We start from the raw sequence: 24,689 nt of genomic DNA, 5'->3' as shown, positions 1-24,689 counted from the left end.
AGTAAACCCATGTACATTCAATATCAATATTAAATAGGATTTTGTGCTTTTATATTAAACTAACCTGACCAAGAATGTAAAATGCTCTCTGTTAATATGTGCCATAAAACATTTTATCATAATTCAATATTATTAACACATTATTATTACAGTGTAACACAAATTGGTGTAATAAACATTTTCTGTTTTAGCCGCGTCTCTTTTCGAAGGAGAACATATGAAGAACCCTATGGAAGAACCTAAAGAAACTTGGCACATAAGGCCATCTACTGGATAATGTTGTGATAGCTACATGGACGACATGAAGTAATTCATACAGAGTTAATTTATTATCATGTCTTTAAATTAAAATTGTCAAAACTTTATTTTGAAAGACAAAGCACAATACATACATGTTTTTATATGATTCTTTTTTTCTTGTTCGAGTACTTCAAATGGAGAAGGGTCAGTGTTATTGTCCACTAGATGTCCCTGTCTGCTCAGAATGTGTGAGTGATCAAATGGTTGAAATGTTTTTATTTTTTTTATTTTTTTTATTATTATTATTACCTTCTTGCTTTCTCTGTATTCTCATATATAACCTGTGTATGAGTTTTAAACTGATTGATGCCTCTACCAAGGAAAATAAAGCAGAACAAAAATGTTAAATAATTATAGAATAATTAACTCATATTAAAATATATGAAACTGATAAAACTCTACTCATATGGCTTAATTTGCATAAAATTGCTTCATGGTTATTTGTGTATAAACTTTCTTTTAAACTCGTATCGGCCAACACTTTTAGATAAAGCCTTCCACAGAAATGTGTGCATACATAATTAAACTCTCGTTCATTAACTGGCCAGACAAAAAGGACCATTATTTATTTATTTTCTACTATTGTGTAAAAAATGTTTTGTCTGATTAACCATTCTCTGTTGTGGTAAAAATATCTTTTTTTTAAAGTATAAAAATCCTGCATGTGCATGATCGCTATTGAAACATGACTTTTATTATGAAGACGAGCCTCCGAGTTGGCCATTTTGAATCGGAGCGCCTGTTGCTGTTGTCACGCGGCTCTCTGTGGCTGTAATATCCAGTACACTCCGTTGACTTACTTCAGCTGAAGTAGGAAAGTGAAGGTGGAGCTCTCCGGGGGTAGAGTCGGTAGGGTTGACAGAGAAGTGAAATCCCTGGAAAAAGCTATTTGCCGAAATCATTGGTAAGCATAACCTGACTATATAAACAGTGTCTAGATTATCTAAAATACTGGGGAAAGCTTTAATTCGTTCACGAGCTTGTAGTCTCTGTTCAAAATAAGAGCACAAGCCAAAAGAGTGCGTTTCGCTCGCGTTCAGGCTCTCTGTCAAACGTCTCGATGTTCCCAGAGCCGCAGGAAGTGTGACTTCACTTCAGTTCACTGTAGAGAAAGTGAGTCTTAAGCCTTGTTTCAGTAAAACTTTGTTTTGTTTCGATTTTACTAAAACAAGAATATGTATAATTTAAACCATAGGAAAAAATTATCGAAGAAAAATACATTAACGTTAGTCCTCAGTGATTTATTGGGTGTCTGTTTCTGCCAAAACGGATAGTATGAAAATGATTTAAAGAACGTTATAAACGTCATAGGTTTATTGTGTATCTATACTAAGTTTGTGTACTTTTCAATCTGCTTGGTTTATGAGCTTGCTGGTATTTTACAGTGAAGCCCACCCGCTGGTGGGTCGTTGGCAGTCTCGTGAGAGCAGCGGGCTTTAAAGTTAACTGCCAACGGTTTATCTGCTCTGTTTATTCACAAGCACGTTTGCATCTGATTTTACATCTCAAAGGCTTTCAAGTGGAAATTATGATCTCTAATTCATGTGTGTTCTTGTCAAGGATATAGACTTCTAACACAGTTTAATCCAAGTGCAGTTGATTTAAATGATCAGTAACTAATAATATCATCCTACAAGAAAGTAATTAACGTTGCTTTGGGTCACTTTGAACTATGTGAGTCTGCTAAATGGATGATTATTTCACTTAAGGTGACTGTTTTGAACGGATGTTTTTGCATAGTTTCCATTTTCTACATTTAAATGTCTAAAATGCTAGCATTCCAGTCATCCACTAGATGTAAGGTTAGGTCTATACAATTGCATTTCTCAGGATAAATGTACTTTCAAAGTGCTAAACTGGCAAAGAGAAACTCCAGGTTGTTATTGTCAACCTCAGGCCACAACAGCTGTGCCTTTACTGATGCTCAGGAGACTGGGAAACTTAAATCCCACTCATTAGATGCTGTACAGGGACGGATGGAGTGCCGGTTAGGAGGACACCCCCATGGTTTAAAGCGTTTCTCTAAATTGTCGAGATACTTCTCTTCCAGTTTCCTCAGTGCTTCAGTTTTTGTGCTTCTCTGGACAGCCGGAGGGTTTCTAGATTTATGATTGTTTTCCCAGATCAGTTGTGAAATGCTGCCTGCTGCCAGACGGATGGCGACAGCTGCGGTGCTCTGCATGCTGGTTGAGCCTCTGGGTATTATTTGCATGATATCTTTTGAAATGACAAGGATCTTATTTCAGGGTAGTTTGCCGAGTCTTCTATCCTGACCATTTTCATTGTGGTTAGAAAAGCACAGAGGCACCTGGAGATTGCTAATGGCATAGTTTTTGTGGGCAAGTACTTCCTTTTACAGGAATATTACGCTTGCAAGACTGCATGAAATTCCTTTAAGTTTTTCTCTGATTATAAACTTTTGGCCTAAGCCTTTTTGTCCTTGGATTGATCAGTGTGCTCTGCATCTGAACAGAACAATATTTAAGGCCTAATTTAATCTGCATTTCATTGCACATGTGCTGCATTCGTTCTCAAGCTCATCCGTGCTGAGTAGCTAATTGATTGGTCTGAGTCATTTGCTTTTTAAGGCTTTGATAGGCATCTAATGTCATGCCAAGTATGGTGGCAGAGCATGCGAAAGATCGCGAAAGGGAGCGCAAATGGTTGTAGTGAATGTGCAGCATTTTGGCAGTGTGTAAATACATTGTGTGTCGTCCAAAAGACCTCCGCTGCTTCATCCAGCTGGCACCACGGCATGTGTAAAATCACTTGTTAATCCACAGAGTTCATTTGTCTGTTCAATATAGTGCATGTGTAGCAGCAAAACAGGATGCACTTTTAGTTGTTTTTGCTGTCCAAGGTTTTCTACATTTAATTGGATTTGTCTACTCATGATTTGTCAAGCTTTCAAAGCTGATTACATTATTCAGCAGTATACTCTTATGATTACAACATGAAAAAATTCAGGATGCACTGCATCGTATTGGTTATAGGAAGAGATTTTGTAATTTAATGTATTGGTTGATAATTTCCTAATAGCTCATTTTGTCTATTTTTACAGTTAGATTACATTTACTGCTCACTGAAAAACTTCACTTAAATCTTTAAAATCACTAATAATTAAATAACATTTAAATATAATCATTTTAAAAATCTATATTTTATATAGTGATCATTTATTTGAATTAATGTTATTTCCAGTTCTCCACTGGATTTATTTAGTTTGTATTTAAAAGTTGGCTGAATGACTGTGTGGTCGAGTTATAAGAGATATAGTCTTGTTGCATTTTTGCATGAGACCACCTGATATATACTTTTGTATAATCTGACTTATTGTTTTTGTTCAAGTGTATCTGTTTGTTCAAGTGTGGATTTGTTGGTTTGAAACAGATGACGTCTAAGACTCATAATATGCTTACTAACTGAGCTTTAATAACCCCTCACATATTTATGTGTGTTCATCAGCAAATTGCAGCTGAGAGATTTATCTAATAAAAAAAAAAGAAAAAAGAAAATGTATTTGCATGGTTATTAGGGGTGTCACGGTTCGGTTCAATACGATACAGTGATGGTACTGTTTTGTCAATTCAGCCTGTTGACGCTGAATTGCATCAAATTCAAAGTAAAATAAAATGAAAGTAAAATGCAACACAGGCATTAAGCTATTTAAAAGCTAACAAAAGCTAGGAAAATAGAGAAAGCTCTGATGAACTGCCTCACTGACACAATCCTACTGGAGTAGTGTGGTTTTTTTGGGGGGGAATGGAAGAGGCAAAACATCACGTTGCCTGTTACATCTTTTGGGCTGCCTTGTTGAGCACCGTGACAATGAGAACATTATATTTCACAAACTGTAAGCTCTTTTATTTTCCAAATGTAATCGGATTAGTCCAACGAACCTTTCGGTTTCTAATGCGTACCAAACCGAAAGCCTCTTACCAAACGCTTCATTACGAATCTGTGTATCGTTAATAGTGTTGGTTTTTTGACAGCCGATATCTTGAAAGCAAGATTATTTTTATATAATTATTTTAATTAATATTTAAGAAAATTTTTATAATTTGAAAATTGATTAAAAAATAAATGTGTAAAATAAACGTACTTATACTTTAAATGACAAAGTATTTTCCCCTCAAATTAATAAATATTTTTTATAAAATATTAAAAAGTAAACACTGTAACCAACAGGACGCTCTGTAATCTGGGAAGTTTGTGTACTTTGAGTTTTGGGAATCATATATTTTTTTTTTCAAATAAAGCCAAGGTAACACTTATTTTATATACAGCACATAGTGAAAATGACATCTATATGATATTGGGCAAAAGCATGAAGCGCAGCATAATTTGAAATCATAAGTTTAAAGAACACCTATTATGGCATTTAAAATGTTCCAAATATTGTTTTAGAAGTCCCCAACAACAGTTTTGCATGTATGCAATGACAAAAAAGACTTTAGTTTTCTTATAATATGCATTTATTTTTTTACCTGTTTTGACAGCGATTCTCAAATGATTCGTTTAGTGATTCACTTTTCAAAACCTCGCCTTTACGTGACGTTAGCGAGTGTAGCCCAGAGTTCATATTGCAAAAGCACAATCAGTCTTTGTTTGCATTAACTCGATTCATAAACATAACGTTTTTACCCCCCCAAAAAATGCAGTAACGTTACTACGAGGTATGACTCTATTCTTAAAGAAAACTCCGAAAACAACGACAAACAATTCACATATCTCAATACAATTGTCATTGAAGACATAGAAGCTAAATGGTGCTTACACAACAAACCAAACAATTACACTTACAGGTTGTGATACGGAGGAGGAAGCTGATGCAAATACACTTGGAACTGAACCTTCCTTCAATATCAGCCGGCTCGCGAATCCAAGTTTGATTGCATTTAAGTTGGTTAAGCAATTGTCTTCAAAATGGCGTGAACAAAGCACAAGGCTCGGACTATACTTCTGTGGTACAGTTGTATATATGAATTGTAGCCACTTAGTCTTCAAATGCTCATCCTTGGGCAGATGAAAAAAGTTTGCTTTTGAGTCGCACTTCAGAACACAGCGTCTCGTCGCCATGATGTTTTCTAGTTTTCACTGGCATCTTGGAGCACAATAAATGGGCGTATTGTATTCAAATAACTTGTCAAGTTGACGTCATTTAGTCAGAGAAAAAGCTTCGGTCTTCTAACGATTCATAAAAATTACTCAGATTCGACTCTTCCTTTTGAAAGACAATAACTTTATATACGGTGAACTGTCATATTTCAAACTTTGCAGGATGTTTTTGTTCACTTAGATCTATGTTACACACTACATGAAAGGTAAATTTCAAAATTCCATGATAGGTGCCCTTTAAAGTAAGTTGATCGCGGCTCTCCAATGAAGCTGAACTCTCCTCCTATCCACATTTAATTCACACAGATCGACCGTCATGCAGAGAGCACGCAATCATGCAGGATACAAATGAACACTTCACAAGATCTCACAGCTGGATTTGACTAAGTTTGCATGATATTTGAAATTAAATGTTCATTAGTCATTCAAAGATTTGTTTATGTAGCTCAGTTGGTAGAGCATCAAGCGCAAGGTTGGGGATTCGATTCCCCGGGAACACATGATTGGTAAAAATTGATAGCCAGAATGCACTGTAAGTCGCTTTGGATAAAAGCGCCTGCTAAATGCATAAATTTAATTTAAATTTAATTTGCTAAATGCTAACGGAAAACGAGAAAGTATTATAATGTTTGCTTTTCTATTACTAATAATATAAAAGCAGTCGTTATAATAATTTTTTGTTTAAAAAATGTAATTCTTTTGTTTAACAGTTCTATCTAATTATTAGACCGATTTCTGTCCGCATTAGACAGAACTGTTATCGACGACAGTGAACAGGGAGAATTTTTACACTATGTGTGCAGGCGTGGATGTTCTCTGCGCCATCAAAATAAAAGTCTGCGTTGAATGCATCGGCCAAAGAGAAAAACTTATCAGCCAATGCCAATATTTAAAAAATGTCAAATATCGGCCGATATCTCGTGTGACCACTAATTGTAACACCCCTAATGTTTATTATTCGGTATGCATGAGGCATTGATATTGACAAGAAGTAGAAGTAAATTGGTAGCCTTGGTCTGAACTTTGACGTCTTTAAATGTACTATATTGTGCAACACCGGTGTGATGTTTTCTGTTGTTCACTTTCGACAAGCGTTCTGCTAGTTTTACACTTTTATTTCCTCCCTGTGTCTGAGAGTTGTCTGTGCTGAGGTTAATCACAGGGGAAGTAGCTTATTTGAAATGCAATGATTGCAGAAACCACTAGTAATATTTTTACTTAATATACTGAGTAGGATGTTTTTTAAAAGCTTGTAGCTGTACTGTTGTGCCTGAGAACACAAGTGTGGTTTTGCTAGCGGCAGGCGATCACGTAGTGATAACTCATTGTCGAGCTGCATACTGTGAGTTGGAGTGTTGCCAGACCTGACTCCTTAGCTGGCATTTGAACTTGACTGTAACCTTGGCCGTCTGAGTTGTCTGGCTTTTCTCAGTGATGCTACTTTTTCATTCAATTGAGAAGCTTCTGGAATTTAGATTTATGGTGTTTTTGTCTATGGTAACAGTCTGTGAAAGTACTGTGAGTGAAATTCTTTCTCTCCCTAGCTTTTTCTGTCTTTAATTTGGACTCGCTTGTAGGGCTGCATGATTAATCGAATGCGATTGTCATGCTCATCTTGTAAAGCCAGTTCTGTGTTCTCCATCACCTGCTTTCAGATGGAGCAGCATTTACTACACAGAGCAGCAATTCTCTGACAAGCTACGCAAAAAAAAAAAAAAAAAATCACAGGTGTTATAATCGTACGATTATGAAATTGAAAGAAATGTTCATAATAATGACAGCTTTTTGCGTAGGTTCTCAGTGAACTATGGCTCAGTGTTTTAAATACTGAAAGCACATGACAATATCACATTTAATAGCACTTATTACTCCAGACTCTCTTCATAATGTCAACCGAGTGTTTGAATCAATCCTTCTGTGAGATGATGTGGCTTCTTACACAGAATAAGACATGCCACCTTAGGGTTGGGCCAGTAGACAATGCCATTGTGACCCCCCCCCCCCCCCCCCAATACCCCGATATATTGACCGATAAAAATGTAAAGCACTGTTCTTTTCATTTGTATCTTTGGTCTATTATATTTATCTATGCTTGCTATTAGTTTATTTTCTATTCTGATTTACTGACTTACAAAATCACCCCAATCATTTTCTTCTGTCTAATCGATTTCAATTTAATTTCGATTTACCGTGCAGCCCTAATCACTTGTTGAAATGTATGTAAGCTGGTCCTTGATTCAGTTAGTTTGTTGCTATCCATTTATCTGGACAGGAAGTTTAGCCAAATACCAAATGCTTTTTTTCTGTGACACCAAGAAACAATGAATTTGTTCAAGAAGACTCTATGACCCAGATATTATTTTTTTCTGATAGTCACAGGAATCCAAAATAGATACAAAACTAATAGCAGGTTTAACCCTTTTTATTTTTTGCAACAAATGCTAGTGAACTAGAGTGAATAATTTAGTGTTTTCTTATTGTACATACCATAGAATCATGACAATCACATATGAGCCCATAATGTGCTCAAAAGCTTTGTGAGTGTGTCACAAACCTACAGCCTTTCTTTGCAATATGGGCTGCACGATTTGGGATTAAAGTCAAACTGCTTTTTTCCTTATTAAAATGTTGATTTAAATGGGATTTTAGGGCTTTGTTTTGTGAAGTTTTTGATTACAACAATATAACTAAAAAATAACAACTGATTTTAAAAATGTTTGTTCTTATTACTAAGTAAAAGTATTACTATTGTTATATTTTACTGTAAAGTAAAAAAAAATCAAATGTTTAAGAAAATTTTTATAAATAAATAAGTCTTAATGTTCATTTTGAAACGTTAAACCATTTTATTTTGGTTGACAACAGCTGGTGTTTGAGTGCTTTTCATTAATTATACCCAAATTATCAAAATCCAAACAGTGTTGATTTTGTGTGGCATTTTACTGTGAACTAAGAAGCTCTAAGACCAAAAACACAGCATCATGAGCTGCTTGAGTGTAAAAGAACATAGTGCCACACTTAAATCTGAAATACGATATTCTTATATTTCTTTAATTAAATCATATCCTCGCAATTTGATAATCGTACTTTGCAAATTTTTTTAATTTTTTTTTTATCATGCATTCCTGTTTGTAAGACTACAATTTGTAATTTACGCTCGAAGGGCAGTGAAGACCCTCTCTCCCCATGTACTCTGCGACATGGATCTTTGTATTTTAGATCCTTTGAGATGCTGAGATCATTGAACAGAAGTGCTATTCAGACCATAAGCCGGCTGTAAGAAGAATTGTACGCCTCTGAGGCCTACACACTTTATGACTACGGAGCTACGGAGACGGTCTCTGAATACCAAACCCCCATCGGTTTACTCACTGAGACTTTTTTTGTGTTTTTCACACTCTCTTTCCTTTGCCGAAAAATCCAAAATGCCAAGAACGTTGGCTAGATGAAGTTTTTCCTACTTAAGTGAAGAGAAGTCATTATCTGTATGATCTAAATTTCTTCAGACACTATAAACATTCATACTGTTAGGAGTAGGACCAGAGGTTCATCTGTGGTGTTTGAATGGGATGCGTTGTTTTGGAAGTGTTGCTCCACCCCTCATGACCCTATTGAGCACAGTGTTACGGCAGAGGAAGCAAGGCAGCTATTGTGGCAGTGTTTATGTCGTCCTGCCTCTTGCCACATTGCCCGCCCACAAATGTAGGGGCAAAAATCAACCAGCCTCCTTCAAGCCTCAGTCACATTTCCTGCAGCCCGAGGGAGGCAAAGTTCTTTTAACCCAATTTTAGGTTTGCTGTCCTCCACAATCAAAACAGAGAGGTCTTTAAAATGGATGAAGCCATGAGGTCTCGCCCTGTGGTGTCTCTGTTATGTTATATAGGGTGGAGCAGCCCTTGTGCCTTTTAACCTTTTATGCTCTTTACAAGTCTCTTGGTTGAAGAAATCAAAGCCTTTTATTATGACCGGCCCTTTAGTCTGTTGATGCCGAATATCACATCTGATGCTGTGTGTTCATTAAAGAAGCAGGTTTGAGTGCTGCTCGCTGACCTTTCTGCACTAGGCTGGTACTAAATATTTTATTGTGCTTTAGACCACCCCGGTGTAGTTGGCTTTAGAATCAAGTTGTGTCTACAAACACAAATTCTACAACAGTTATGGAGAGGATTTGTTGAAAAGCAGCATTTAAAAATGTGATACAGTTTAAGTTACATTATGTGTAATTATATACTGTTTAATTTAGGAGACGAGGACGTGTAGGTGTCCTGACAAAAAAATATGAGGGTGTAGTGTAATTATCTAAAATAGACATGGCTGGCAAAGTTGAAGACACAGCATCCATGAGAGCGAGTAACATAAAGCCCTATAAAATCTATTCATTTTTCCCCCCAAAATTCTTTTACATTTTATTTTTTGGGGGGTTAATGGTTTAATTAAATTGTAATAATCAAAAAGCAAGTCAAAACTTGAACAATTTAGTAATTCTTTTAGAATTTCTACATTACATTGGGGCACTGTAAGTTTACAACTAATTTATTATCAAAATGGCGGAATTGGTAACCAAATGAAGGCATAAAATATTAACAATTTTAATGCACCCTTTAAAATCTAATCAAATGAAAATGTAATGATTCCTTTTATTTTTTTGTCACACAAATGTTGTACATTTGTTAAAATATGGAAGAAAAATTGTGAAATATTCCTTGAGTAAAGTTTTAATAACTTTTAACAAGGAGTTATTTTTCAATGTTAAGTGTACAGCCCTACTTTTAATTTAAAGAATTATTTACTTGTAAGCATAATGCGTTTTAATCCAGAAATTGTGCAAGCAAGTAATACATTGAGATGGGGAGTATTTTGCTGATTCACTGTGTAACTGTTACAGTATCTGATATTTTTCTTTGGCTATGTTTAGATGCCCTATTGTAAGCACTGTGATTTTTTTTTTTCTCCATTATCAATGCTATCTCAGCAACAGCAGAATGGATTGAAACCACTAGTAATGAGTTACTTACAGCAAATGGACTTGTTGTGGAGACAGGCAGGAAATGGCTGTTTTTACTAGGCTGTTATTGGTTGGGCTAGACTTTCTGTGTGGTGTTCTGTCACTGTGTTTTCTGCACTGCTTCGGTGTTTGTCAAAGACTGCATTCAGCATCAAAGCTCATGAACTCCCACACAATGTACAGTGAGGTCACATTTCTTCTTCTCTCTGTGGATATTATCACAGAGCAAACTCTTTCTCACTCTTTTTCTCACTACACAGGTGTGTGTGTGTGTGTGTGTGTGTGTGAAACTGACACATTGCTTACAGTAAGTAACACATTATTTCGACTCAGGATCAGTTTTATGTCTTAATGCACCAACTCTATCATAAATCAGCATCGTGTTGCTGTTTGGTATCTGTTTCTACTAATAAAATAAAACAAAGAAGAGCAACTTGTTTTAATTTCCACAAAAAATGGTACAAATGTAAAATGTGATTTATGGTCTATCTAACGAATGTTGGCGTGTATACATGTAACACCAAACCACTAAACCTTGCATCAGCATTTTGGTTTGTTGAAAAGATTAGCATTATAATGTTAATTAGGGGTGAGCATGACAAAAATATCACAGCACAAATCATTTTGTATAAAAGTGTCTGTTTTAACTAAAAAATTTTAAACGTTAATTTATCTATAATGCAATGCTAATTAACTAGCCTTTATCACTGCTTAGAGTACTATGAAATATTGCATGCCTTATTCTGTGCAAGAAGCTACATCATCTCACAGAAGGATTTATTTCAAACACTCGCTGGATGTTATGAAGTGAGTTTGGAGTAAAAACATATGAAATGTGGTATTTTCACATATTTTCAAATGGAGCAGCATTTCCTACACAGAAGCTACACAAACAGCTGTCATTATCTTGAATGATTTCTTCGATTTCATAGTTGTATGATTATATCGTCTGCAAATTATTATATATATTTTTATGTCTCTGTGTAGTAAATTCTGCTCCATCTAAAAGTTTGTATTTACTGATTACAGAACAGGCTTTACTGAAAAGATGTGCATGACAATCACATTTGATTAATCATGCAGCCCCCTAACTGAAGACATTGTATTTTCCCATCTCCATTTGTCTTCCATGGTGGTGTTGAAGTTTTCCACTTCGTTGACTCTTCATGCATCTTAACCTCTGGATGAACTGTGGGGAGTGGCTTTTAAGAGCTTCTTGAATGGCTGATGTGTTGCCTTTATGTCTGGGTTAAAACACACTTTGCCATGGCTCTAATGATGTGCAGAATAGATATCTGAAATTGATACCCAAAAGACACATTTTCCTGCTTTTAATATAGTCGTGCATGATGATAATTCTGAGCAGCTTTGCATTTTTCCATTTATCTAAAATCAAGTGAACCATATCCCCAAATATATAGAAGTAAATTAAACTTGCCTCATGATTACAAGCAGATCTTTTAAGGCCGATGGTGATGTCATCATCTAAAAGGCATGTCACTGCCTGGAGGTGCTACAATTTCATGATGTTGACATTGTTTTTGGGAAGGATCACCATCTGTTTCACCACAATTGCTTCTGACTGTGCTGCTAAACTGAAGTGGAAGCAGCCACAATTTGTCAATAGTCCTCCTGTTATGTTCTTGCACTGGTATGATTGCTGTGACACCATTAAACTAATCACACTTGTATACTTGTAGTTTGACTGCTATGTGTGCCACCCAAGTGAGAATGGGAACCGGGAGTTGTTCGCTTGAATATTTCATGCTGTCGGTCATTTGGCCTGGGTCGTTTGAAGAGCCCATCTGCCTCTCGCAGTCAGACAGTTTTGTCCTGGAGGTTAGCAGCTGGTCAGAGTCTAATGCTTTTACTAAATGGGCTCAGCTCCTCCTCAGACTACTTGATTTTGAGTCATTAGGAGTTTGTTTAAGACAAAATATGATTAAAACTGAACTGTCATATTTTTTAAAGGTATTTTGAAACTGTGTGCTTTCCTTATACATCTCTAGTGTCTGTACTGCATTTGAAAAGATGAACCAGTGTTACTTAGCATCATTTATAAGCATTTGTTCATATTTTGAAGCTTTGAAACCGTAACACTGGGGTAAACATAGTTTGATGCTTGATATTATTGTCTGGTGTTGAGTGAGTCATCACTAATTTTGACCTACTTTCCTGAAGATTTTAGATATCTGCACAGCCTATATCTGCTGAATGAGATTATTGTACTACATAGAAATCCTTAAAGATAATAGACGTAAATGAAAAACCAAAACTGTAGCTTTGATTTCGTAAAGCCTGGTCTTTAAACTCCTTTGCCTGTGTACATGAGGAAACTTTTGCCTTTTAAAAACTGATGCCAAGCATGTGATGTAATTTTATGATGTACCTATCCAAAAATGTGATCTAGTTTTGATCATCTTAAAACCTTTCATGCTAGGTTCAGCCAAAAATGACGTGACTTCTCTGCAGACTTCGCTCCCTCCTTGATTCTAGGTCAGGACATAGTGTTCATCATCCATTCTGCCGTTGCCTCAGAGGAAAGCTGTTACTCAAATGTGCTTCACTGTGCAATAACCCTCGAGTCGTCATGCAGATTGTTGTCATCCTGGCAGATGCATGCATGCATGGAGGTATTATACAGCCCAGCTTTTTGAAAAATGATTATCTCGGTTTCTTACTTCAGTTACCACAATCTTTGGATTTTTGCATGTTGCAGAGATTCTTATATTTCAATAACGGAGCGGAAATATTCCATTTAAACACAGATAATCTGACACTCTGCCTGCTTCATCCTTTCAGTTTAATCTCGAATGATAACTGCTATTCAGCATAGAGCAGCTTGTGTTATTGGGGTCACTGGAAAATTCCACTGCGATTTCTGAAAAACATGTTTATTCTCTGGGAATTCTCTTTTCCTGATTCCAATACCTGGACCTGCTGAGAGGGAAATACCGCAGATAAAATATCCTCATGCTATTTTGGCCCAGGTCATCACACGCTAAAGAAGATCCTAGCAAGATACTTCAGCTGATTCGAAAGCGCTGAAGAATTGATCTAGCATGCTGTTTTTCATTCAGAAATTCCACTGGTTTTGCACAGCGTGGAGAAGACCGCCATACAGTGATGACTTCTTTAGTGAGGGAAAGGTGCCGAGACGGAAGAGGGAAGGGAAGACCACTCATCCGGCTCATGCGTCGAGCAGCCGTATGCCCATATAAGGGCTTGTGACTCCATGGCAGAGTCCCTGTGGGGTCTGTTCATGCCCTTTCCTCAGGTTTGAGGGGGGGAAGGGGGGTTTGAGCACTATGCACACTGACAGATGGGATTCGAGCCAGAGGGAGGCAGTTTTTTTTTCTCTCTCTCTCTCTGTGAGAAGGTCTGTCTTTATTAACACTGTTGCGCTGCGTGAGGGCAGAAGAGGCCGATGTATTAATTGGGATCGCTGATCTTAATCTTCAGAAGGAAATCTAGAAGGAAACAGCGTCTGGAGAAAGGGTGAGCGTGAGTATCACTGTGTGCTGAAAAAGGGGTAAAGCTCTCTAGGAAAAAAAAAAAAAAAAGGTCAACACATGTTGATATCAGCTCATCTTTTGTCAGCGCAGCTCAATAGAGAGCTGCTTTGTGGAAGACTTTTATCATGAAGACAGCTTCCTTTTTCCTTGACAAATGGATTGTTAATTTGTCAGTTTAAGGGTGTTTCACAACTTGTGTGACAAGTTTTTTGCTTTCGTCATGATCATTCTTTGCATGTATGCCTAATGTTTGTTGTTTGAATGTTTTTCCTTTTCCGTATGGTTGAAGACGTAAGCACTGTTCTATGATGTGTTAAAAGACTTATTTTAATTAACTGACGAAGGCTATACTATGTAGGAAAGTGCTGTAGAAACCATAGCTATGTGTTGCTGTCATGTGCATGTGAGCTTCTTTAGAGAAAGTGTCTCTGCTGCTTTCTGCCCTCTAGAGTGTTTTTGGGTTGCCATTAGTTGCATTTAGCTGGAATGTCTCTAGATATTTAATACCCCAGTTAACATGAAACAGCTGTGAAGTGCATTTTAAATCTGATAGTGAGGCATCCATGATGAAATGCAGTAAATAGAATGATTACTATGTCATTGTTTATATGTGTATAATCATTAGTAATTACTGTGTATATATGGGGTAAAATAGTAACATAAAGACAAACAAAATATTATTCAAAACCTAAATAGCTCACATTGCAGTTTTTGTTGAAGTGACTGACATGTTTCCACAACAAAAACTGATACAGTCTTACTCGTTACATTGTTATTCGTTTTTTTTATTTTATTTTTTTTTTTAACCAATTATTCACAAAATTGGTTACTTAAAAAGGTAGTTAAGTATAGCCAGTTGTTGTCGTCATATGTATTTGTATTAAAAAATGACTGGGATAAATAATGTAAGCAAGATATAATATATATAAATATAATCTTATGTATAAAAGGTAAACATTTAAATATTTTTTTCTTATTTTATGATCTACTTTTATAATTATACTTGTAAAGTGCACATTAAGAAAACAAAAATAATATAAAAAAATATATATTTATTTAATGCAAACATGCAATGCAAACATTTTTGTTTTGTGTTATTCTGTTCACATATTAAACCGTATGAAATTTTATATATATATATTTCAGTGTTTAATGTTATCAGAATTATAAAAAAAAAACATTAACCAATCACAATATGGAGATAATATATGCATGTGTTATGCCCTGTATGTATTTAGAGTATGTTTATAGAGTAGTTTTGAGAGCATAACTGTAGTATTTATTTCTGATGTGCTACATAACGTTGCAAAAGAAGTGGTGCAGCAATACCAGTATAAACACCTTTATAATGAGAATAATCTTTGGCGCAGCTCATTTGCAGTGAAACAAACCGTTAGCATTTTTAATTACTGTTTGCATTTTATGCCAATTGATTGGTTTGATTTTTCTTGACTGATTTGCTGCTCTGTTTTCTATTTTTCAGAATCAAGGACAAGTGGATGATCTAAAAGGAAGCATACGTTCTCCTCCAGAAAAGGTAACCTGTCGATTTAAAGATACGTCACTCATTTCAATTAGGCTTGTTTGCAGTGTCAGCATAGGTTCAATTACTCTGCTCCTCTCGCCACAGTATGTAGCATTTCCTTCTTGTGTAAGCAAATGAGCTTAGAAACAGCCAGACGCTATTACAATAAACACAGCTGCTGTAAACTCTGAATGAGAGCTGTGGTGTTCAGCCTCCACAAAGCAGGAAGTGTTGTAGTGTAGGCCGGTGCCTCCCGTAACATGAGGATTCGATAAACACAAACACGGTCACTGTGGGGACCCCATTAGGAAGTGAATAAACCAGTAATTTGTGTGAAGTTGTAAATATTGCGGCTGTATGCAAGACCTGAGCAAGAACAATCTCGGTTTTAGCCCAGCCGAGATGCAAAAGTTCATTTACTGCTCTGTTTATGAGCTGCTCAGCAGGCAGAGGCTAACAGAGCTCTTTTCAGCCAGGGATAAAGTGGATTATTGTTTGGCTCGCATGGCCTCTAATTGCAGCGTACATGGTTTAATTGCGGAGCACAGAAGCTTTTGATTTTATCCAATTCCAGTAGCCATGGGGGTCTTAATGGTAATGTATGTACAGTTCGTCCAGTTCAGGGCTGAACTTAAAGGGATAGTTCAACCAAAAATAAAAATTTGGTCAATATTTATTCCAGACTTATATACATTCCTTTGTTTTGCCGAATATAACTTTTTGAAAAATGATGTCCATACAATGGATATCAATGGGCTCCACCATAAAACATGCAGCTAGTACTAATATAATTATTAAAATGAGTCTGTCTGGTCCTACTCTGGTTTCTTTAAACAGGAAGTTGTTTTGTGTGACACTCCCTCACTAACTCTCTTGGTTACTCAGGTTTAAAACATCCACTCGCGCCCCTTATCACACTACACCTTTTTTTTAATACTAGCTCTATAAAGCATGTAAGAGCACTTGTGAAGGGTTTGTCAAGAAGCAAGGTTTTCAACACACTGCCAAGGCCTCTCCAGCATTTTTAACCATAAAGTCACCCCATTACCAATACAGGTCAAGGCCTGTGTGCGCACGTGTTTTGAGATGCATTTGTAATGGGGTTTTTATATGTAGTATGTGGGCAGTGTGCTGGATTTGTGCTTGTCGTGCTGTGATGATTCACTCTGTATAATGAATAGAGACACAGACACACAGCTCACACAGACACAGCTTAGAAATGGGCTGTCGAATGTTCTGTGCCCGCTTTGTTTCACAGCCACCAGAGTGACAGTTTCTCATGCTTTTGCAAGTGCAGTTGTTCCGAGGGTTGGAACACTTTATGTTTGACAGGAAACTCGTTTGAATCGCCTGCACTCATTTGTGGCGGTTTACCACATACAGCAGAAACGGTATTGTCTTCACATCCTCTTGCACATAAGAGCATCTGGAGGAATAAAACTGACTTGTGGATGTTACCTTGAGGTCGCTGTTTTTATTCTATTTGAATTTCTTTTTTTTTTATAGATGACTTATTAAATGTGCTACACACTCAACCACCAGTTAAGCGAATATATTTTAGCTGAATGTCATGAATGTGCCTGAATCCACTTCTGCTGTTAAAGGCTAATGCCCGATGATGATAATGCTATTATTATAGTGTGCACTTGCTCCCTCTGCTGGAGCAGTGAAGAGTCACATGCACTGCTTGCATTTTAAAGCTGCAGTAGGTACCTTTTGTAAAAATATATTTTTTTACATATTTTTTAAACCTGTCATTATGTCCTGACAGTAGAATATGAGACAGATAATCTGAAAAAATCAAGCTCCTCTGGCTCCTCCCAGTGGTCCTATTGCCATTTGCAGAAAATACATCGCAGAGCTGCGGTCCGTAACTTTGTTTGTGTTCAAAATGTAGAAAAATGTATATAATAAGCGAGTACACCATGAATCCATTTTCCAAACCGTGTTTTTAGCTTGTCCTGAATCACTAGGGTGCACCTATAATAAGTGTTTATATTCGGACTATTTTAGATTGCTTCGGGGGTACCGCGGCGGAGTAACCCAGTATCTTTGTGATTCTTCATAGACATAAACAGAGAGAAGTAGTTCCGGCTACGATTTTCTTCCGCAGGAGACAAGCAGTTCTGTTTATTAACCACTAGAGCATCAAAAGTTACGGCTGCAGCTTTAAAGTCACTATGAAATCAAAATGTGAAAATTTTTGTGTAGAATATGCAGTTTATTATTAATTATATATGGATGCACATGATTATTTTTTAACAAAATAAAATAATCACTCCTCTTTAGCCTATCTGCCACACAAGGTTGCATCAATTAACCAACAGCAGTGGGCATATTTACATGCACACATTTATATACACTAACTACCAAAAATGTGTTTATTAACAACCTGTTTTACCAGTTTACATGCAAATCAGTAGCCCAGTTGCATGAGATGAGAACATATATATATTTTTTTTAATTCAATTTCTTGGGTCAAGAATGAGTGGGAGCTTGCAATATATTTCCTCCTCCCCAAAACATTTGCTGTGATTAGACTTCTTCTCATATATTACACACGTTTACATGCTAGACAAAATCGGGGGGTAATGGACAAAAATCTAGCTGTTGATCAGTTTATGCTTAAGCTGTTTATGAATTTACACCAGAAAAGGCATTGTCGGCATATTAAAAATAATAATAGGTTTAATCAATTTAAGAATGTGCATTTAAATGCACTCTAATCCAACAATTCAATCTGTTTCTGATACATTACTATGATAGTGGGCAGTCATAACTTTAATGATTATTTGGCATAGCCGGTTGGTAAAAATAAACATATCAGTAACTCTAATCATTAAAGTGTTTTAAAACAGCTGTTATAAGCATATTTGAAGTATCGTATCAACGTATCAGAACATTTCAGCTATTTTAAATGTATTCTCTCGCTGTGAATACATATGAGAAGGGCTTATTGGCTCTTATTATCTCTTATTGGCTACGTGTTTACCTGTTATCAGAGTAGTTCACTACCGGCATTTTCTTTTCATCTACTTGTTATGTGCTTATTTAGATTGCTTAGATTGTCTAGAACATCAGTGTTTAACAAGTAGTACATTACATTTCTAATTGCAGCTCTCATCATTTTTGTTAATCATGATGAAGTCACTGTTTATTGCTGCTTTTGGTTTTCTTAGTTTTATTTCATGCAATTGTTTTTTTTTTTATCATTATATCTTGATTAGGTTTCGCTGGAATGGGTAATCTTCTAAAAGTCCTTACAAGGGAAATAGAGAACTATCCACATTTTTTCCTGGACTTTGAAAGTAAGTTTTGAGAAGAGGTGGAGTCTGGGGTTGGCGAGACTCTGTAAGCAGCTGTTTATTCCCCAGCAGTGGCAGGAGGAGCTGGACTGACCGTCTCAAAGCTCTTATATGACAGTTTTCCCTCGTTGCTTCCTCGTGGTGAAAGTTTCTGCTGTCCAGAGCTGACGCCTTGACTTAAGTGTGTCCTGGGAGTTAACTAGAAAAAAAGTTCTGATTTAAAGTAAAAGGGAAAATCAAAAACCGTTCATATCCAGTTTGGAATGATTTCCGTGTTCACCATGAAAAGCTGAGGGAATTCTGTTTTGTAGGAGCATGAGACTTTGCAGAATCACTTTTTAACGCTCCGTGTGACATCCTGTGATTTTATTGTCTTTGACGTTCAACACCTTTCTCTTTTCTCTTTGTCTTTCTACCCTTTTCCTCTCTTTCTCTTCCTGCTTTTCTGTTTCAGAAACCACATGGGGAATCTGTTAAAAGTGCTCACTTGCACAGAGCTTGATCAGGGGCCAAACTTTTTCCTTGACTTTGAAAGTGAGCAGAGCTTTTGCCTGGCCTGGTGTCTGTCACTTTTTCCGCTTACTAACATTTTGCAAGTACCATTGTCAGAATTGTCCTTGCAAATCTACCCGTCACAACGCAACAGCAAAACAGAGTTTCACAATGCTTTTGCATATGCAAATGATTTGTGCAAATCAGTTTGATCCACAAGTAGTGGATTGCAAATACAAAGTTATTTAAAATATTTTCTTAAAAAAATTAAAAAATCTGATTTGTTGTTGGCAAATGTGCATGACTTGCCGATCAGGATTTGTGACTAACCATACATCCAATATGGCTATGTATGTCTATGTACTGTAGCATGATACTTTCTCTGAAAATGATCTCCTTACTCTTTGCTGCTTCTGCTTGTTCTGTGATATTTTTCTAACTCTGTTTGTCTCATTCTGAAATCTCAGCTCTTTCAATCCTCTGTATACCTCTGTATGCTTATTCTGTAAACTTTGAAATCCCGTGTGACCTTATACTCAAAACCTGTTATATTACACTAAATATTGGATTTTGTTTTTGGTGTAGAAACTTTAAAGAGAGCTTTACCCAAAATGTTCAACATTTCCTGAGTATTTGTTTCTTTTTTGATTGCATTCAACTTTACTTTTGAAATTAGCATCTCTATGAAATGTTGAAATATTGGGGAACCTCCTTTTAAAGAAAAAAAAAAATATTTTTTTTATATGAAAATATCACCTACTTTATTTGTTTTGATTTATACATTTCTCTAAAAAATATTTGGGTGCTTAAGCATCAATTTAATGTATGAATGTCATCATATTACATTACATTAGATAACAAAATATCAAATCAAGTGGCATTTATTTTGAAGAAAAATTACAGAAGAAGTAAATGTGGTTTTAAACTCAAAAGCTGTTGATGTGCTGATCAAAGTTGACGTGTTTGGCCACTTTCTGATTGGGTGGTGAATGAGAATCACTAAATGAATAATGACTTCATTCATGGACTTTACTTCACTACGAAAAATTGTGTTGTCGGAAAAAAGGCTGTAATTTGGAAAAATGGAAGTGAAGGTCTGAGCTCTGTTCTCTGGTTTACAGTTGAGACTTGGTTTGATATTATGTCTAATGCTGTGAAATGCATTGCATGTAATAACTAGTGCTTGGCTGTGTTTAATGTAGTTTATTTGTGTCAGATGCACAACCGACAGACTGTGAGAGAGAGGTGTGGAACCAGGTGAATGCTGTTCTCCAGGAGTCCGAGAGCATCCTGTCCGGCCTGCAAGCCTACAAGGGGGCGGGCCAGGAAATACGAGATGTACGTCTGATTAATAGTTCTGCTTTGGCTTTGTGGGTCAATCAGTTGTATATAATGACAATTTGTGGAGTATATTTCTCATGCTAGATTAATAAATCATGTGACTTGTTTGACATTTTAGGCAATACAGAATCCTAATGACATGCTCCTTCAGGAGAGGGCGTGGAACTCTGTGTGTCCCCTTGTCATCCGCCTAAAGAAGTTCTATGCTTTTTCATTGAAACTTGGTACACTATTCATATAGAATTACCTATATCCACATATTTTATTTTTAATCAGAAAGAAATGTAATGTAAGCTCTGCATCTGATCTGCTTTCTTCCTCTCTTCCTTGTAGAGGAAGCACTGCAGAGTCTTTTGGAGTCTCTGACGTGTCCTCCATACACTCCCACTCAGCACCTGGAGAGAGAGCAGGCCCTCGCTAAACAGTTTGCTGAAATCCTGCATTTCACGCTCCGCTTTGATGAGCTGAAGGTGCCAGCTGCTTCATTACTTTTGTCACGCACCAATTTTCATTTTAGGGGAATTAAAAAAAATATGAGGAATGTATTGATTATCACTGTGTTTTAAATATTTTTTAAACATTTATTTAGATGAGGATTCCAGCTATCCAGAATGACTTCAGCTACTACAGAAGAACAATCAGTCGAAACCGATTAAACAACATGAATGTAAGTGCAGGAACCTGAGATAAAAGAATATTGTACACACTGCGGTGTTCTTTTCAACATTTATATACATGTGTGTGTGTGTGTGTGTGTGTTTCTCTCTCAAGCTTGATATTGAAAATGAGGTCAATAATGAAATGGCAAATAGAATGTCTCTGTTCTATGCTGAAGCCACCCCTATGCTGAAGACCCTGAGTACAGCAACGACAAACTTTGTGACCGAGGTACTGCTTGTTTCTACAGTCGTAATTTTAGCACTTTAATTCCCCTCAGAAGTACTACTGGCCAAAAATTTGCCAATATTTTTTATTTATTTATTTTTTTTCGTTAATGATCAGAAGTCCCAAACTTTTGAATGCTAGTGTATGATAATCAATAGGCTACATGCATTGTCATTTTCGAGTGATTTATTCCTTTAATTCTTTCTCTGTAGAATAAGACATTACCTCTTGAGAACACCACAGACTGCCTGAGCACTATGGCAAGTGTATGCAAGGTCATGCTAGAGACACCGTAAGTACTCGCGCCGTTTCCTATCACTGCTTTAATCAATATATCACTTCATATATGTCTTAACATATGCCTTTTAAAGAATCATGGTAAATCTATTCTGAAATGTTGTAGTTTGATTTTTCAAATGCTCAAATATTTTAATGGCTTGACATTGCAATTTGGGCATTCTTGTGTACAAAAATAACTTGTTGATAACATCAGTCTGTCCGCTGAAGGAAACCAATGGTGTGAGTCTTTGCATAATAATGGTTTCCTATGGGACTTCCTCATGAGAGCTAAACTAACCGAAATTTCAGAATGGTTTTGACTTTCTGGCAACGTTTGTACACTAATTGTTTAATAGTCAAGTATGCTTTTTTTTATTGACTATTTATTCATGACTGTGAAGTGTTTGTATTGAAGTGTATCGTTGTGTCATTATGCTCAATCTTCTACCTCTGCTTACAGGGAGTACACAAGTCGATTCAACAGTGAAGACACACTTCTGTTTTGTATGAGGGTGATGGTGGGGGTTATTATCCTCTACGATCATGTGCATCCAAACGGTGCCTTCAACAAATCCTCAAAAATCGATGTAAGGCTACATTTCTCATATTTTCTCAATCAACCAAATCTTTTTTGAACAAGTTTAAAATCGCTTTTATTTCCATAATGTAATATACACACTTTCTCTAGATGAAAGGATGCATTAAAGTCTTAAAAGATCAGCCTGCAGATAATGTTGAAGGTCTCCTTAATGCCCTCAAGTAAGATTTCTTTTCTGTTCTTAAAAAAAAAGATGCAACCGCTAGTTGATGAGTGTCATAAATCATAGAATCTTTTTTTTTTTTTTTCTCCAAAGGTTCACCACAAAACACCTGAATGATGAGTCCACTCCAAAAAATATCAGAACAATGCTACAGTAATGGTTTTAAGTGAAACGGGTCAATGTTCTGACCTCAGAAGATGTATATGTTTACATTTATTTAAGGACTTGATGTTAATACTTGGGTGCATTTACATAATCATTCCCTCCAAGTTACTGCAAAGGAAACAAAGCAAACCTTTATTCTAAACAAATTGCCTATACTGTTGACAGAAGCACAAATTAATAAAAACCAAGCAGCCTTATGAAAATTCATGAAAAAAAAAAAGCAGTTTTGCTTTCACATGAATAACCATGATCATGGTAACCAAAGGGGCTTATGCATTGGTTGTGAGTTACAATGAAATCCTATTGGCTAAAGTGTAGTCAATATAGAATGAGTAAAGAATGGGATGGTTGTGCTTTTGTATTTTGTAATGATGAGAAAAGACCGTTTATGAAATTACCATAATGTAACCATTTTTTTCCCCAAATCTGTGGTTTGGCTGATGGTGGCGATATCAGCTTTTATTTTATTTTATTTTATGTGACGTGTTCTTTGTGTCTTTGCGCCTCTTTGTTTCTAACACATTCAATCCTCATCTGAAATAAAATTGACCTTTTGATTATAAATTTGATTTATATTTGTGATTGATCTTCTCCAAGGTTTTTGTCACTAATATTGCAGTAATATTTCAGGTAAGGTTAGAAATGTGTGGGGTTTTACACTTTTAATATCCATTAAAGAGTTTGTTTTTCTTTTCTTTCTTTTTTAAGGAATTAGAACTTTTGATGCACTAAATTTATCTATATATTTGAGCAGCAAATCAGCATGTTAGAATGTTTCCTGAAGGATCGTGTGACATTGCAGAAGTAATGGCTGCTGAAAATTCAGCTCATTTCAAATATATTCAAATAGAGAACAGTTCTTTCAAATTGTTATATTTTGCAGTATTGCTGTTTTAACTATTTTCCTTCAGACAAATGCAGGTTTGGTGAGCAAAAGAGTTGTCTTCTAAGAAACATTTCAAAATCTTCCCAATCTTGCAGCTTTCTGAATGGTAGAGAACCAAAAGTCTATGAGGGCTCGATTTAAAATAGGAGTTCCTGATTTAATTGTGCAATTCACATTCATAAAATTACAACACCGGATGGCAGTGTTTCACTGCTCTCACTTTTAAGCATAATTAAGAAAGCATAAAAAAAATCATATTCACTTTTATAATAGCAAAAATAATATTAATTACAGAAGGCCAGACTCTCCTAGCAGAAATGTAGTGTTTTATTCGATTTTTCTTTATTAAGTCGTGACGTATCCCAGTACACACGATTCAGCCTACATGATATCTGCATGATTCATTCTTGTTATGAAACTCATAAATGCAGGCTCTGAATGCATGTTCATGATTTGGATGACCATCCAGTTAAAGTGCTAGTGTGTTTTTCTAACAGCTCAGAGCCACTAGAGGGTGAACTGAGAGCCATGAAAACAGGCCCTCCTCTATGCAGATCTACAGCAAACGGGATTAGAAAATCCCATTTTTCTCAGTGGGCTCCCACTCTGGTCTTTAGATCCCATCTGAAAACCTTCCTTCCATCTGCTGTTAAAGTAATCCGTTTATAATAGTCGTTCGGATACTCTCAGATCAGTCTGTGGTGGAGGTGTTAACAATCCTGTCATGAGGGTGTGTAATGTGTGTCCAGTGGTATGTGTTTATTAAATATTTATTATGAGTTGTACAATCTTTCCCTGATTACGAGCCTTGAGATATGAATAAAATTCAAATGAAATGTGCCTTGCCAAATGTCAGTGGTACATATCAGTGCCTTGGAGAAAAGCAAGCAAAGCTTACGGCACAAGCTTATAGTATTTCAGAGTAACTGATGGCAATATGATTTCCCTTTGTGTTCCAATCATGAGGGCAGAATGTAATTATTGGCACTGTGCTCTAGCAGAGATGACTGTAATGCAGACCTTGAGACCACATTGTTTCTTAAAGGGATAGTACACCCCCAAAAAATGAGTAAATGTTGTAATTTACTTGCACTCATATGGCTTTTTTTCTT

General features: G+C 36.2%; 1 protein-coding gene across 6 annotated transcripts; it reads left to right on the top strand.

Annotated features, from left to right (window-relative positions):
- The first annotated feature begins 1,025 nt into the window (after window positions 1-1,025).
- On the top strand, window positions 1,026-23,260 carry LOC127984121 (CYFIP-related Rac1 interactor A). Of its 6 annotated transcripts, XM_052586622.1 has the most exons (13): window positions 1,026-1,204; window positions 15,422-15,475; window positions 18,691-18,771; window positions 19,223-19,302; window positions 20,477-20,598; window positions 20,720-20,825; window positions 20,935-21,071; window positions 21,191-21,268; window positions 21,373-21,489; window positions 21,699-21,778; window positions 22,226-22,352; window positions 22,454-22,524; window positions 22,620-23,260. In XM_052586622.1, the coding sequence occupies exons 4-13, from the start codon at window positions 19,230-19,232 to the stop codon at window positions 22,681-22,683; spliced, it is 975 nt and encodes a 324-aa protein (XP_052442582.1). In that variant the 5' UTR covers window positions 1,026-1,204; window positions 15,422-15,475; window positions 18,691-18,771; window positions 19,223-19,229; the 3' UTR covers window positions 22,684-23,260. The 6 variants fall into 6 exon arrangements, with proteins under 6 accessions (XP_052442582.1, XP_052442581.1, XP_052442584.1 ...); XM_052586621.1 differs by lacking the exon at window positions 18,691-18,771; XM_052586624.1 differs by lacking the exon at window positions 19,223-19,302 and having other exon boundaries at window positions 1,028-1,204.
- Window positions 23,261-24,689: the final 1,429 nt, after the last annotated feature.

The sequence above is a fragment of the Carassius gibelio genome, chromosome B20 (assembly GCF_023724105.1).
Source record: "Carassius gibelio isolate Cgi1373 ecotype wild population from Czech Republic chromosome B20, carGib1.2-hapl.c, whole genome shotgun sequence".
Classification (NCBI taxonomy): domain Eukaryota; kingdom Metazoa; phylum Chordata; class Actinopteri; order Cypriniformes; family Cyprinidae; genus Carassius; species Carassius gibelio.
Note: the sequence above shows the minus strand (reverse complement) of the source record. Positions and strands in the feature narration are given on the sequence as shown.

Bases quoted from the DNA above. Each gene is read 5' to 3' on its own strand.
- LOC127984121 (XM_052586621.1), top strand. From the start codon at position 19,230: ATGGGGAATCTGTTAAAAGTGCTCACTTGCACAGAGCTTGATCAGGGG. The intron at 20,599-20,719 runs GTACGTCTGATT...TTGACATTTTAG, and splicing joins CGGGCCAGGAAATACGAGAT to GCAATACAGAATCCTAATGA. The intron at 21,072-21,190 runs GTGCCAGCTGCT...ACATTTATTTAG, and splicing joins TCCGCTTTGATGAGCTGAAG to ATGAGGATTCCAGCTATCCA.